This window comes from Stigmatopora nigra, chromosome 8, assembly GCF_051989575.1.
Source record: "Stigmatopora nigra isolate UIUO_SnigA chromosome 8, RoL_Snig_1.1, whole genome shotgun sequence".
NCBI classification, from domain to species: Eukaryota; Metazoa; Chordata; class Actinopteri; order Syngnathiformes; family Syngnathidae; genus Stigmatopora; species Stigmatopora nigra.
This window is the reverse complement of record NC_135515.1, coordinates 12,224,147-12,238,900: the sequence shown is the minus strand read 5'-3', so window position 1 is coordinate 12,238,900 and position 14,754 is coordinate 12,224,147. Positions and strand designations below refer to the sequence as shown.

The following is a 14,754-nucleotide window of genomic DNA, read 5'->3' as shown; positions in this document are numbered from 1 at the left end:
ACCAACCATATTCTAATGTGAAGATCTGTCATTGTACACTACACTCATTTAATTGAAGCAATAGCTATAAACCCTGCCAACAATGTCTTGTGCAGTCTCCATTTTACATTTGTTAGACTTCATTGCAAGGGAAACATTTACTGTGATCCCTCACCACTTCACCAGCTTCAACACTCTTTGCATCAGTATATCTCGTTTTTTTTTTAATCTTAAGTCAACTTATATGTTTTTTCCATATTTTATACGTTTTTTGATCATTTCAAATTGTGTACGCTGTATAACAACTTTTGTACGGGATGTTTCAAAACATGCTTTTTGTACAACTGATCTCGTTTACCCATTTCAGCTCTAATCCTGATCGTCCCGGTCACTGGTAGTAGACAAAAACATCATAATCGACGGCTAATAATTTGTCATAATTTGGCTTTAAGCATGATTTGCACTCGCACATGCCCATTTCACATGTCCGCCTTTTTACAGTCAGGAAGCAATATACCCAGACAGTCAAGCTGTCAGCGTCATACAGCAACATCTACAGAATCTTGAATTTAGTGCATACTGATAGGGCACCCAATCGACTTTGGAGAAAATTTTAGACTTTTTAGTGCGTCCTACATAACTAAATATGTGCCGCGTTGTATTTGTAAGTTTTTTTTAATAGCTTGATAAGGGGAATTGCAATCATTAATATGGGGAGCAATTGGTTGACAGGTTTACAGGTAAGTATAAAAGAAGTTCATAAAAATGTCAAGCTCCACACTGAAACTTGCAAGCGGAAGACAGGAGATGAAAAGATGAAAAATGGCAGAAGTCAGGGCAGCGCTTTTTCGGCGCTGAAATTGTTGGCACTCAACGCTGGGTACGTATCCAGAAGAAGACTGGCGCGCCAAATACTGCAAATATCCGAGTCGTACCTTCGGATTCCTCGCACCCTCACATAAAGACTACGCAAGGCCTCTTCCAGCATTGATGGATTTTGAATCACCATTGAAAATGCCTCTTAAACGTCCTGCATAGTGACAAAAATCCTGTTGAAACTCATAAGCGGACGACAGGAGATGAAACATAGCGGAGGTTAGACGACCGCTTCTTCTGTGTGGCACTCAAGGGCTAGGTCAGTATCCAGAAGAAGAATGGCAGACCAAATAATGCAAACATCCGAGACAGCCATCATGTATTCGGATTCCATTTCACATCGCACACATGAAGAATACGCCGAACCCTTCCAGCAATCTATGGTGTTTGAATCGACGTTGAAAATGGCTCTAAACGTCCTGCGTCATCTAATGCATCATCAAGGAATCTACCGTTCGTTACATAAAGAAGGAAAATGCGAAGATTCGGTATCCACGAGGAATAAAATCATCATTAAGATGGAGAAGGCCATATCCCGAGATAATTCCTCTGGATATCCACATGTTTAGAAGCAAAGCCAAGACCTTATACGATAGCTTAGCTCCTGACGAAGACAATAAAGTTGAACCTGTGGGATCTATATCCATATACATTCAATAACTTCGGATCAGAGGAAGCGCACAGAGTCGGTCGTGATGAGAATTTACTAGACTTCAGCTGAAGGAGGGGTCAGAGTAGCCAGCGCTGGGAGATGTTTCTATCCCCCAGCCTGACCAGTTCGAATCCCTAGCTACCCCCAACATTTAAGCTAGTTTTATTAACAAAGGGTCATGTGACCTAGGTACAAACTTTAGGCGGGAAAAGGTGAACAAAGAAATGGGCGTGTCTTGGTACATAACGCGCCCCCCAAATAAAAGTATAAAGAACACACTTTATACTCCACAGAACCTCAGCCTCGTTCCCGTGCCGTCAGTGCGACTCCCTGGCCCTTCGAGGTCTTGACTGTGCAGGTGGACTTGGACTAAACTCCCATTAACCTGTTATTTGGATGATTTATATAAAACGGAAAGGAACTATTTTCACCGTCAGTACAGTATTTAAAGTATTTACAATTTTTAATATATAGATTAGAATTAGATATGAATACATTAGTCTTTTCATGTAGTGATAGCTGTAATAATTGATAAATAAACTTCTAGAAATAAGATTACATTTCAAGGTCATTTTTTTTTTGTATTTTGGACATCAAACATTCTTTAAATCGGTTTGAGTAGTATTTTAGAAATTAATTCACTCAACAAATTGCATTTTATGACCTGTACAGATAAATTGATTGACTCACAACAACAACAACACAATGTGAGGACACTTTATTCTCTGAGTAAACTGTCAGTTTGCAGTATTTGGAGAACAATCTAAAGCAAGTTAGGCTCTAAAAATGTCAAATATGCTTGAAGCACACACTCACATAGTTTCAATGCCCATCTGCACAAAGCCACTTAGAAACATACTGCAATTTTCATACAGCACAACAAAATTGTCTCAACATTTCACACTTTACAAATCCAAGGGGATATACGAAATAGATATAGGAGTAAAATATAAATCCATCTTCCTTTGCCACACACAGACTTATAGCATTAAATTACATTATAAATTTCTGTCATCAGGGAAAAAAATGACAAAGCTTTAAAAAATTCCTAAAAATGAATCTTCACATTATCAAAGAGCCAATGGTCAATAAATAACAAAAGTTTTCCTTAAATTAACAATAGGTTTAAATATTTTTTTTTACATGTACAAGTTACTCACTTCTGAAGATACATCAAACACATCATTTTTCACAGCAGATGGTTTGTAACTCTGACTTCAAGATGATGGTGTTGAAAATTGGCACCGCACGGGAAAGTTTTAAGTTTAAGAACACCCCAACCCCCCCTCCTAAAAAAAGAAATAGTTTTAATTTTCATACCTGTGCTTTCTAAATGTCAAATAAAAGGGAACAATTATTATTATTAATGTTAATTTCAGTAAAAGTCCTTTGTTCCAGTAAATACAATGACATCATACTCAATTAGCATTTGGAATGACGTTTTTTTTTATTTTCTTTTTTTTTACAGGTGACCATCGCCAGTTAATTAAAATGTTGTCCAAACTAACTGCTTGCCCATTATAATGTTCTATAATATACCACAGCAACACTATTTAGATGGAAATATGATTTGGCGGCCTCATTTCACATCTCCATCTACGTATTTCAGACAAAGAAATACACAAGACATTTGCTGTAGGAAAGAACACTTGATTTGCTCTATTGGGCACAAAAGTGTAAACATCGTTCTAAAGGTGACATTCATATCTTTAATTAGTAGCTCGGCTGTCAAACACAAGAGAGCCCCCTTCACAACTGAAAGCGTAAGAATGACAGGGGGTTGGTTATATTTGTGCTCACAGCAACAGCAACATGATATCCATAACTTCCTTTTTTTGCTATCCCTTAAATAGCGACATTAGATGTTTAAATACAGCGCAAACTTTGGATAAGGAACTACCTGGTTTATAAATACAGGGTGACCCAAAAAGATGCGTACCCATCAGTTTCGAAAACGTTTCCATTGGTACGCATCTTTTTGGGTCACCCTGTAAATTGGGTTACGGAAAGAAAAACTACTTTTGTTAATATAATTTTCGTATATCACGTTTATCAGTTTGCAAACTTTGCTTTTTGCATTTTTTTTCCCCGTAATCAATGACAACATGGGTGACACGTGCACATGAAGTCTATTACAGTTCTTGGCAGGATGTCTGGCCCTTGCTTTCAGGCAGGAATGTAGGCAGTATGGCATGTCAAAATAAACACATTGTGTTATTTATTTTTCAAATAATATATTTTTTTAATCAATATCTTGCAGTATTGATTTTAAGCCCATCTCCAATGAAAATTAAAGTATAATTTAACTTGAAAATGGATTGGATCTTTTCATTTCGCTGATTGTTTCCTCTTTATGTAAACATTTGAATTCAATTCGTAACCCAATTTGAAATCCAACATTGCATCATATGCATCATATATCACACACCCCAACAATGAAAAACTAATTAGACCTGCCTGTTTTTAATTTGGTTAAAAATCACTTGTACATTACCTCTCATTAATCAATACACACGAGATTTGAACTGATATCATGTCAGCATAAATAACCTACAGCTAAAATACAATTCAAAAGAGTTAAAGTTTGTTTAAAAAAAAAAAGCAAACTATTTATCATCAGCGGTACACACACAATCCCAAAATACAGTAGTTGGCATATTTATGACAACCAGGCATCAATAATTCTGTCCTAGATTGCACTCAGCTCGTCTTGCAAAAGCATTCATATACACAACCTTTACCTACTTAAAATTCAGGACAACACTAATAATAAGTCTATGTGTGTTTAGGTTTTTTTTTCCTGCACCTCCTATTCAATGGATTTCTGCCTCTGTCCGTACACACAAAAAAAATCTTAGTTCAGTCAAAAACACTTATCTCATTTAAGCGCATTGGAAACATTTCATGAAGCCTTAATACTGGAAAACTACATTGTTAAAAGTAAAATCCTTGCAATTCACCTTACTTGAGTGAGATGTATCAGACACATGATACAATATTTCCAACAAATGCTGAATTCCATATTCAAATAGGTAGAAAGTGTTGGGTTGTGGTCTCCCAGCATACACTGAGAAAGACATATCTGATTTTGAGTAATAGGAACTATAAAGCATTGTTCAAATTCAATTTAATTAGATAACCGCTAGATAACAAATAATTGACTTTCATTCAGCACTGGCATACTTAACCAGTTATGAAAGGATAAGAAATAATATTACATTCGATTACAACGTGCTTTGTGTGCTTTTTGAACAGTGTTGTAGATGAAACAGCCTTCTCATTATCAAGGTATTGGCTAGCCTAAATGCAAATAGTTTTTTTTTTTTTTTTACATAACCTAGAGATTGTTTTCTCTGATCATCAAATGAGAGTTTATGGATTAAAAATCCACATGAGGATTATCAATCCAATTCTATGGAGTGCAGATGATAGATTGTGCACAGCAACTACTTGCTGGAATGAGACTTTAATCAACAGAATTTTGATATCCTTCAAAAATTATCATGGCTTTGTCAATTTTCTTGCTAATCAGTCACATGATTTTTAATGTAGGCTGGTGTCACATTGCCAAATCCCAGTAGGAAATGAAATGTGAATATTGATCCTCTCTTTGTCTGCTTAGGCAGCACATATAATAGCTCCCAAGGGGCATATAAGATGAAGGCGAGGGGCTGGAATTAGTACGTCATTCTTTTGTTTAGCCCATTACAACAGTGGGTATATCGGGGTTCACGGTCAATTCCGGCAGACAGAGAAGACACACCCTAATGACCCCAAAATGAAGATGATGTTCCACAGAATGAAATATTACTTGGAATAACAGTGATTTTGTCTTTCAGGATTGCCATCCACTTATAATAACAATGTCAAAACCACCACTCCATTAGAGACACGCACCATAAGAGTAGACAAGGTTAGGAATACACAACCCATTCTAACCTTAAGGAAATTTCAGTAAGCGCAAACGTGTTTTGGCAACGTAGCCTTGGAAAACACCGGAGAATGTAGAAGTACTCTAAGTGTATAGAAATGATTAGAAAATCCATTCTTATGCATGGTTACTATTGCTTTTACAATAAAAAGAATTGAATGATAAAATTTTAAATACCAAAGTACAATAGAAAAAAAACATTTACTTTTTTGTTTTGTAAACACTAGCTCCACCTTAAACGCTTTGGAACAGCAGTCATATTAAATACATGAATAAATAATTAGAAATTAAGGATTCAATCCCCTGTGTGTTCTGACATTCCTGTGGAGTTTGCATGTTTTCTCCGAGCCTGCGTTGATTTCTTCGGGTACTGCAGTATTCTTCCGCATCCACATAAAATGTCTGATAGGCTGGTTGAACACTCTAAATCAGGGGTGGGCAATTACTTTTTCGAGGGGGCCACAAGCAAAGCAGAGAACATTGTGGAGGGCCGGAGGACCAAGACACGCCAAAACGTCCCGTGCATTGAAGTCCGTTATCCTTCGGACATATACGAGTAAATGGGCTGTGTCTCTGACATCGCAGCTCTTGTCCAAAGCCAAGGAGAAAAAGTCAAAACTTGCCACTTTATGTTGCAGCCGAAGCTCCAGGTTCCCAGCAATATCCTCAATCCTTCTTGTTACGGTTCGCCTGGACAGCGGGACTTGCTCAAATGCTTCTTTTTTTAGGGCATATTGGAGTCCACCAAGAGACCACTCTTTGACAAATTCCCTTTCGGAGAATGGCTTACTGTTTTTAGCGATTTTGTGAGCTATCACAGAGCTGCACCCCTGGATTCGTGACACTTTGCAAAAAATCTTTGCCGCTTTTGTAGCTGAGCTAACAAAGCGTCTGAAACCCTTTCTGCATCGCCACATTTTTTGTATTTCTCTGCATTTTAACTCTGGCAATGCCAGATTCAAATTGTAATCCTTAAACACAGCAATTCTCTCTCCGCAAACTAAACACAAAGCTATACCAGTGATTTCAGGAAATACATACTTGGTGGTCCATATCTTGTTAAAAACCCTGCATTCAACATCTGTCTTTCTCCTTTCACCATCACCCAGCGTTTTGGAGGGCCTAAGTTTCCGTATTAGTCATTATGCATGTGAAGGTAACAATGACTTCAAAATAAAAGCAATGTCAATTTAGTTCATGCGTGAGGTATAATTAGAATTTCCAATCAACCTTAGGCGGGCCGTAAATTTCCCAGGTCTGCTGCAAATTGTCCCTACTTACGAGTGTGAGCGTGAATGGTTGTACGTGTCATTGTGCCCTGCGATTGGCTGGAAACTGATTGACGGTGTCCCCCACCAACTGCCTACAGTTGACTGGGAGAGGCTCCAGCACCTTTGCAACTCTCTCTCAAAAATGAATGAATGGATAATTCTGAATGTTCACTGACACATTCCGAGTGAAATGGATGTTTTCTTTGTTGGTATGCAGGTTTTTGTAAATATTAAATTTGATCATTTCTATTCAACTTAAGTTTATTTTTCTGGTGTAACAAGCTAACTTTGCTCAGTGAAGTTACTGATAAATTGTGTCTTGCTGTAAAACGGCTCTTAGGTATGAATGTGAATGGTTGTTTGTCTCCTTGTGCCCTATGATTGGCTAGAACTACTACTATCCTCAATTGACTGGAACAGGCTCCAGCACTCCCCACAACCTTTGTAAAGATAATCAATGATTGTTTTTTGTGCTATTGCTTAACAGTCCTTGCATGTATGCAAGGTTGCCAAGCAACAAGTATAGACTATTAATTCTCTGTGTAATAGTGGTCACAAGTCATCCATTTATCACTGCTTAGAAGTTATTTTGGATTGACCAAATTGCCTATCTGTCAAAACTTAACACCTCCTCATATAATTTCCCTGAAGTTCTGTCTGCCAACATGTGTGCAGCAGAAATGAGGCTTTATCAAGGCTTCTATGTAACTGACACTAGGGAATGATGAAATTGCACCAACTGACAAAAACTAATGAAGTTATATTTTCCCACAGAGAGAAAGAAGCTAATCTGATGAATTCAGTCAAATACGGACTAAAAAAGAGGATGACACAGGTGTCCTGCTGTCATTTAATATTAAAATTCTCTTCTCCAAAAGTCTGATGTCAAGCTTGAAGTTGCTGTTACTTGGTGTGGTCGGATTTTAGGGCAACCAGATTTGATGTTGTCAAACAGGGTTTTTCTTGATCTGCCTTGCCTTTTTACTGGTACAAAACGTGTTGGTGCGACCGTTAATCAATGAAATTCTAATAACAGTTTTGACTGCGGGTAACATACAAAGATACTCATGTGCAAAGTGATATACTGCAGCTGTGGAAAATACAATGACCTTCTGAAACTTTTGAAATATTTACAGCGTTTCCTCTTTTCTGCGTCCCAATGCGAGATTGTGCGTGTTTGACTGCTTTCCAGTTAATGTGCCCTTTGGGAGCGTTTAATTGGTCCAAAATGACGCCCCTTTTCCCTTATTAAAAGGAAAACACGCTCATGGAGGTGTATAGTACGTGCATACAGAACGCACCACATTGCACAATTGCTATTTCTAATGAGTTGACACCCATGTTACATTGAGGCTACAATCTAAGCCTATTATTTCAAATCACAGATATCATTTGGGACCATTTCCCACTCTGATGAAAATAGGATCTTACTGCACGCATGTAAACGTCAAGCGTACATATATGCCCTCTCAAAGAAGAATGGATTTCATTTGATCCACCTGCTTTTCTTTATCTGCTTCTCTTCCGCTGCCATGTTTGCTTCACAGTGATGAAGAACTCTGACTGTAATTTCTGAGATTTAGTCTACTATACCTGGGTGAAGGAGGCGATGGGGGAGGATGGGAGGGTACAGGGGGGAGACACAGATCTATATCAGACATAGGCGAGCTACTGCCAGATTCTAGAAAGTCCCGGAAGGGCGAGGGAGGAGTCAAAGCAATAAGCTCCTCATCCAGTTCCACCCTCCTTAGTGGGGAGTCCATAAGGCAGGTGACCAAGCCACCTCGCACTGGTGAAATGGAAGGGGATGATTGGGGGTGAGGAGGTGGAAGAGGGTAAGGTGGATGTGGAAGAGGAACTGAGTGAACAGGACAGCCTACCCGGTGCCCCAAGCTAGATTCAGCAGAGGGATGGGGCTGGACATCGGCATAGGTGGTGAGGATGGGAGGTGTGTGGATCTCACGAGGAAGAAGATAGGGGTCAGTTGGGTGCGGCACTGGTGGCGAGTGTTTGTGTGACTTGGGGTGCGTGGGAGAAGACAACAGCATCATGGTGTTCAGCTCACTGATGTTAGCTGTGAAGCGGTTCACCACACAGCTGATCTGATCCATCAGGTTGCTTTGGCAACCCACCGGGCGACCCTCATAGATGATTAGACGACCATCAGCCCTGGTCACACTGGAGCCACTGCTAATGTGTCCACCATAACTGCTGCTGCTGCTCTGGCTGCAAGTACTGCTAGGATAGTTAGTGAGCACTGCCATCTGAGATCCCTCTTCTCCACCTGCACCAAGTCTCTGGCTCACCGTGCTGATTGGGGAGGGCGTTTGTGGACGATAGGTTAGGGAGTACCTCTCCTCGGCTTCTGATAGGTCGTACAGGTTCTTGTCGGCACCAGCGTCACTATGCGAAGGCAGGGAGGAAATGGAAGGGAGAGAGGGGAGAGGCATATGTGATGGCAGGTCAGACCCTCCACAGAAACGCTCCTCACAAGTCTTAGAGAAAGGCTTGATAACTGCTGTCTGATTGTTCTCTTTCTTCTTGATGTGGAAAGAAAGACGCTGCCACAAGTGGTTCCCGTGAGAAGTGTTGCGCTCAGTCTGTGCCCAGGACACTGATTTGCCATTCGAGCTGAAAAAGAAGATTTGACATAATAAACCTTAGCTCAAGGCAAAAGTCTCATTCGGTCGTTCATCCGTTGTTCGTTATTCGTCGTTCGTTCATTCGTTCATTCACTCATTCAATTTACAAACTACTTATCATCTGTTCTCTATTAGTATTTCTTGGTTTTTTTGTGTTAGAGTGGTTGTTATAATTATTCATTCATTTGACTTCTGATCAATGTTCAATAGTCAGGTGATTTATTACAATGAATGCAATAGTAGTAGAGTGGTTCCTTATGAATACTTCTACATATGAAATTTCCAAGTTTCCAAATTTTTGATAGGCAAATTACTGTTCCAATATACGAAATCAAGATCCAAGTTACGGAATCCCCAAAACAAAGCTATATTTCCTGTCTGTCATTTAATTATGAATTTGTGCAGTCGTTCTACATCCTGCTTGACAATCGCCCTAAATTGCGCTGGTCTTCCATTGCCTGTCTTTCAACAACAACTTGCCATTTTATCCATCCATGACTGACGAAGAAAACCCATGCAAGCCGGGGATAATGTTGTGAGGACCAACCTGGGATCCAACCCTTGACCCCAGAACTGTGAGGTTGACGGGCTAAACACTCGTCAACCAGGCTGCTGACAACTTGAGTTGAATTGTGCTACAAAAATAAAGTGAAAACCGCCTAAATGTTGGCATATTATATCCTATTAAATGGCGAAACCAATTCAGCTTTAGCTGACTTTTCTTCTTCTATGAGGAGCATGTCACCATTTGCTGCTGCTGGTTTGTTGTTATTCTGAAAGCACAGATCATGCAGTTGTCGGAATGGCACCATTCTAATTTAGATTTGGATTCAATTTTTAATAATTTGTGTGTGTGTATGTGAGTTAAGCGGACTTGGCTATTGCTTGTCCGGATAACAGCAGGCTCACCCCTGTTTTTATTGATGGCATGCGATCCGTCATAAGGAGAGTATTCTGATCAAATTACTTTTCTTGAATTAAATAAGGAGGCCGGCTGACAAGTGGTTAGCTGTCAGCCTCACAGTTCTGGGGTCGAGGGTTCAATCCAAAGTGGATCCTCACTGCGTGGAGTTTGCATATTCCCCCCGGAGTTGCGTGGGTTTTGTCCCACATCCCAAAAACTTGCAGGTTAGGCCGTTGAGCACTTTAAATCGCCCCTTAGGTATGAGTGAGTGTGAATGGGTCTCCATCTCCTTGTGCCTTGGGATTGACTGCCACAGATTTGAGGTGTTCCACGCCTGGTGCCCGTAGTTAGGCTCTAGCACCCCCCATAACCATCGTAAGGATAAGCAGCTCAGAAAATGAATGCATGTATTTCATAAAGCATGGACTCTGCTGTGTTTCATCAGCGTGGGTGTGGTGTGAGCAGTGCACTGGTAATAAAAGTCTGCTACCATAGACAATATTAAAAATGGTCATTTTTCTTTGGCTAATGTATTTCCTTGCAATCATTTCTTGAGGATAAGTCAACTATCTAAGACTTCTAATATTCCGCTCAGATTTCGTCGAGTCAGGTAGGTTGAGTTGCTATGTGTACTTGGCCAGTTTATACACACAGGACACAGTATTGGTCTGCAAGTCAGGCTCAATAAAAACAGACATAAGGAAGGGCAGGATAATATAGCTTTAATTGATTTTTGAAAAAGGAAGTAAGATCCAAGCAACAAGTCATCAAAAACATCTATATATTGTTATTACAGATGGTGAAGCAAACAAATCGCTATCAAACATCAGTTTTGGTTGAACTTGCTCTCATTTCGTTTTTACATCAGTCTGTGTCTGCATATCATTTCCAAGACCTGATGTAATCCGCTGCTAATCAAGACTGGTCTCTTTTCTACTCCCTTCAGTGGTTATCCAACATTGACTTTGTATATTTGATCTGTTGATTATTGCCTCAGATAAGATTTATCTTTGTTACCACTCCATTGTCTGCTTTTTCATTCAATGCACTTAGATTTTATCCCACTATTTTTTTTTTACTTCCCTTCTCGTCAATTCATTCTCATCTCTGTCTTTGCCTTGTCCCCATTAGCCAATTGTTGGCAGTTCACGTAAGGGTCAGAAGAACAATCAAGAGGGGGGGTTCAGTAAAACAACCTTTCAGTCAGCTCAAACACACATACATTTTACACACACTTACCTAAGGGTCTCTGCAGTGGATCCTCTGCGTTTCCACAGGTTAACCAGACTAGAGGAACGGCTAGCAGCTGAGGATGATTTGCCATCACCAACATGCATGCGCACCACTGTAGTTGTTGTAAAGGCACTGCGCACGTTTCGCTCCGGTTTGGCTAGAATGACGTATACCTTTAATGACAAAAAGTACAATATGTTGACTTAACTGAGCTCCACAATAGAAGCAGAATATCTTTTACATGTCGGGTTAGTGTGAATTCCTTTGCTGCGCAGTCAAATCCCTCTGTCGATTTACATGAAGTTTACACTTTCACAGTGCCACAGAGTATGGAATTGAAATCTAACATTAATATTATATGCACTTGTTGCGCAGAAAAATGTGGCCGTTTGCTGATGCATTGTTTTGGGTGGAAGGAGGATTAAATGGTAAGTAATAAAAAAATACAAATCAAATAATAAAGTAAAATAAATCAATCAATTCAATTAAGGGCGGCCTGCTGGGGCGAGTGGTTAGAACGTTGGCCTCATAGCTCTGCGGTCCTGGGTTCAAATCCAGGTCACATCCACCTATGTAGATCTCCCGGGCCTGCGTGGGTTGCCTCTGGGTACTCCGGTTTCCTCCCACATTCCAAAAACACGCAAGGTAGGCTGATTTGACACTCTAAATTGCTCCTAGGTCTGGATGTGAGTGTGCATGGTTGTCGGTCTCTTTGTGCCCTGCGATTGGCTGGCCACCGATTCAGGGTGTCTCCCTGTCAGCTGGGATTGGTTCCAGCACCCCCCGCGACTCTAATGAGAATAAGGCGGTTCAGAAAATAAGATTTGATAAGAAATTCAATAAAAGGAAAAAACTGCCAGATTTGCGAAATTACATGAATGCAGTAGTTTTCTTTTTTTTTTTAAAACATGGTCGCAATTTAGTTCATTCATTCCTTTTGTGAACCGCTTTATCTTCATTAGGGTCTATCCCAGCTGACTCTGGGCCAGAGGCGGGGGATACCCCGAATGGGTCGGCAGCCGATCGCAGGGCATTTGGAGACAGAAAACCACTCACTCTCCCACCTATACTTAGGGGCAATTTGGAGTGTCCAATCAGCCTACCTGCATGTCTTTGGAATGTGGGAGGAAACCGGAGTACCTGAAGAAAACCCACGCAGGCAGGGAGGACATGCAAACTCTACACAGGTGGACCGCCCTTATATACAAATATTAGCATGAGATAATTTAATAGGCAATAAGTGAGATATACTTCTAAAATAGTAAATGCAAGAATATAAGACAAGTTGTTCAAAACTTACCTTTGGTACAAACATGCAACAAAGTGCCACAGTGGCGCTGAGGCTGACACTAAAGCACATGGTGATAATTTTGTAGTTGGAGCCAAAGTAGATGGGCACAAAGGCCAGCCATATAATACAGGTGGTGTACATGGTAAAGGCAATGTACTTTGCTTCATTGAAATTAGCAGGAACGTTGCGGGTCTTCAAGAGAAAAAACAAGCATGTAGAAATATTTATAGTGGTTATTGCTCAGTTGTTTTCCCTTAATTAAGCCATATTTATTAGATACTATCAACAATTAACTCTGGCAAATTATGTCATTCAGTAGTTTCCATTCGGTATGATAATGATCAAGAACAGCCCATGGCGCTGGATTGTTCTGAGGAATTTATCGTGCTTTCTCTCTCTTTTTTCCTCACACTTCAGCTTATGAATTCTGGAGAAATTTGGTAGCTACAGGCCACAAGTAATCAAACATAGACTTTAATTTGCTGCATTTAGGGGAATCACATTTCCCTTATTGGTTCTAGTTAAACAGCCAACAACACTTCATTTCTTTTTATCGGCCTGAGAGAGTTTTAGCACGTGAACAAGAATTCAAACATAACATATGTACTTCAAAGAAGATTTTGGTAAGGTGACTCAACTTATTTTTGACATTATACAGCAGACCAGAGGTCGGGAACCTTTTTGAAAGAGAGAGCCATAAACAAATTTCTATTTTCAAATGTTACTCCTTGAGGGCCATAATCACAATTTAAAAATCAAAATACATAAAAAAAAGTGGGACTATTTTAGTCATTTTACCACTTTTAAAGTACAAAATGTCTCTGAGTTCTTATGGCAACATTGTCACTCAGTTGTTAATCAATGAATATCAATGACTTCAATGAGTATCAATGAGAGTATGGATGCAGAAGATTTTGGGACTCGGCTCTCTCACTACCGGTTTCCGTATTTTAGCTGAGAGCCATATGCACACATCAAAAGAGCCACATGTGCCACAGATTCCCTACCCCTCCTTGCATTAGCCGGTGGTGTAAAGATATTATGCCACCAAACCAAATACCATCCTAAATTACAAAGAAACATTCAAGCAATCAAAAACCCGAATCAACTGTATATATATTATGCAGGAAGAGTAAGGAACAGTTACTACCTTGAAGGCATAAAAGGTACAGCTGAGGATGAGGAGACCATTGTAGCCAAGAGGGGCAACCACACCAAGGTTATTAGTGTTGCAAATGAGGTTGACTTGACGAATGTTTGGGTAATCATGAATAACCTGTGAAGCGAAATAATGTTTCACAAATAAAAAACTTTCTAAAGAGAATTCATTATTTGCAACAGAGAGGACTGAAAAACCCTAACCTGGGGTGTTTCCATGAGAAAGAGTGCTACAATGATGCCGAGTTGTAGAAGTATGAGCAGGAAAGCAATGATGAGCTGAGCGCAGGCAGACATGAAACGAGGCTTCTTTGTACATATTTTCTTTTTGCTTCCTGCCAGGATCCGTGCAATGCGGTTGGTCTAGGAGCAGAGACAAAATCTTTTAATGCCATTACCATGGGGTCCTCGGACTTTTCCCTCTATCTTGACCCAATTTATTTATTCCTCGCCCGCTACGTCACGCTTAAGCTCCAGGACAGGCTTTTTTTAGTGTCTGTACCCATACCACATAGAAAAGTTAGAACCAAGGTGCAAACACTGAGTTTTATAGTCACAGATATTCTAAGTTATGGACTCAAAAGCTCAGGATATTTTGAAATCCTCACCTTGGTGACCAAAGCAGAATAACTCATTGCAGGTGACAGGCCAATTCCCAGACGCTGAAGGTAGCAATGGATGACATGAGGTTTGGCAATTAGGCTGAAAGTGCACAAGTACCCGAGGCAGATACCAGCCAATATTATATAGCACAGCTCTCTACTGGAGGATTTCACCACAGGAGTGTCCCGAAACCTAAATGGGTAGAAGTATGGAT

The 14,754-nt window shown here is 40.0% G+C and overlaps 1 protein-coding gene across 2 annotated transcripts in view; it reads right to left on the bottom strand.

Annotated features, from left to right (window-relative positions):
• Positions 1-2,210: 2,210 nt before the first annotated feature.
• The window catches only part of grm5b (glutamate receptor, metabotropic 5b), a 67,168-nt gene continuing 54,624 nt past the window's right edge, over positions 2,211-14,754 (bottom strand). For both annotated transcript variants that reach the window (XM_077722292.1, XM_077722294.1), the window contains exons 13-18: positions 14,546-14,732; positions 14,142-14,300; positions 13,930-14,055; positions 12,789-12,971; positions 11,495-11,661; positions 2,211-9,340 (exon numbers count right to left, since the gene is read on the bottom strand). In XM_077722292.1, the coding sequence (XP_077578418.1) occupies positions 8,251-9,340; positions 11,495-11,661; positions 12,789-12,971; positions 13,930-14,055; positions 14,142-14,300; positions 14,546-14,732 (1,912 nt within the window). In that variant the 3' untranslated portion in view covers positions 2,211-8,250. The remainder of the gene's footprint in view (positions 9,341-11,494; positions 11,662-12,788; positions 12,972-13,929; positions 14,056-14,141; positions 14,301-14,545; positions 14,733-14,754) is intronic.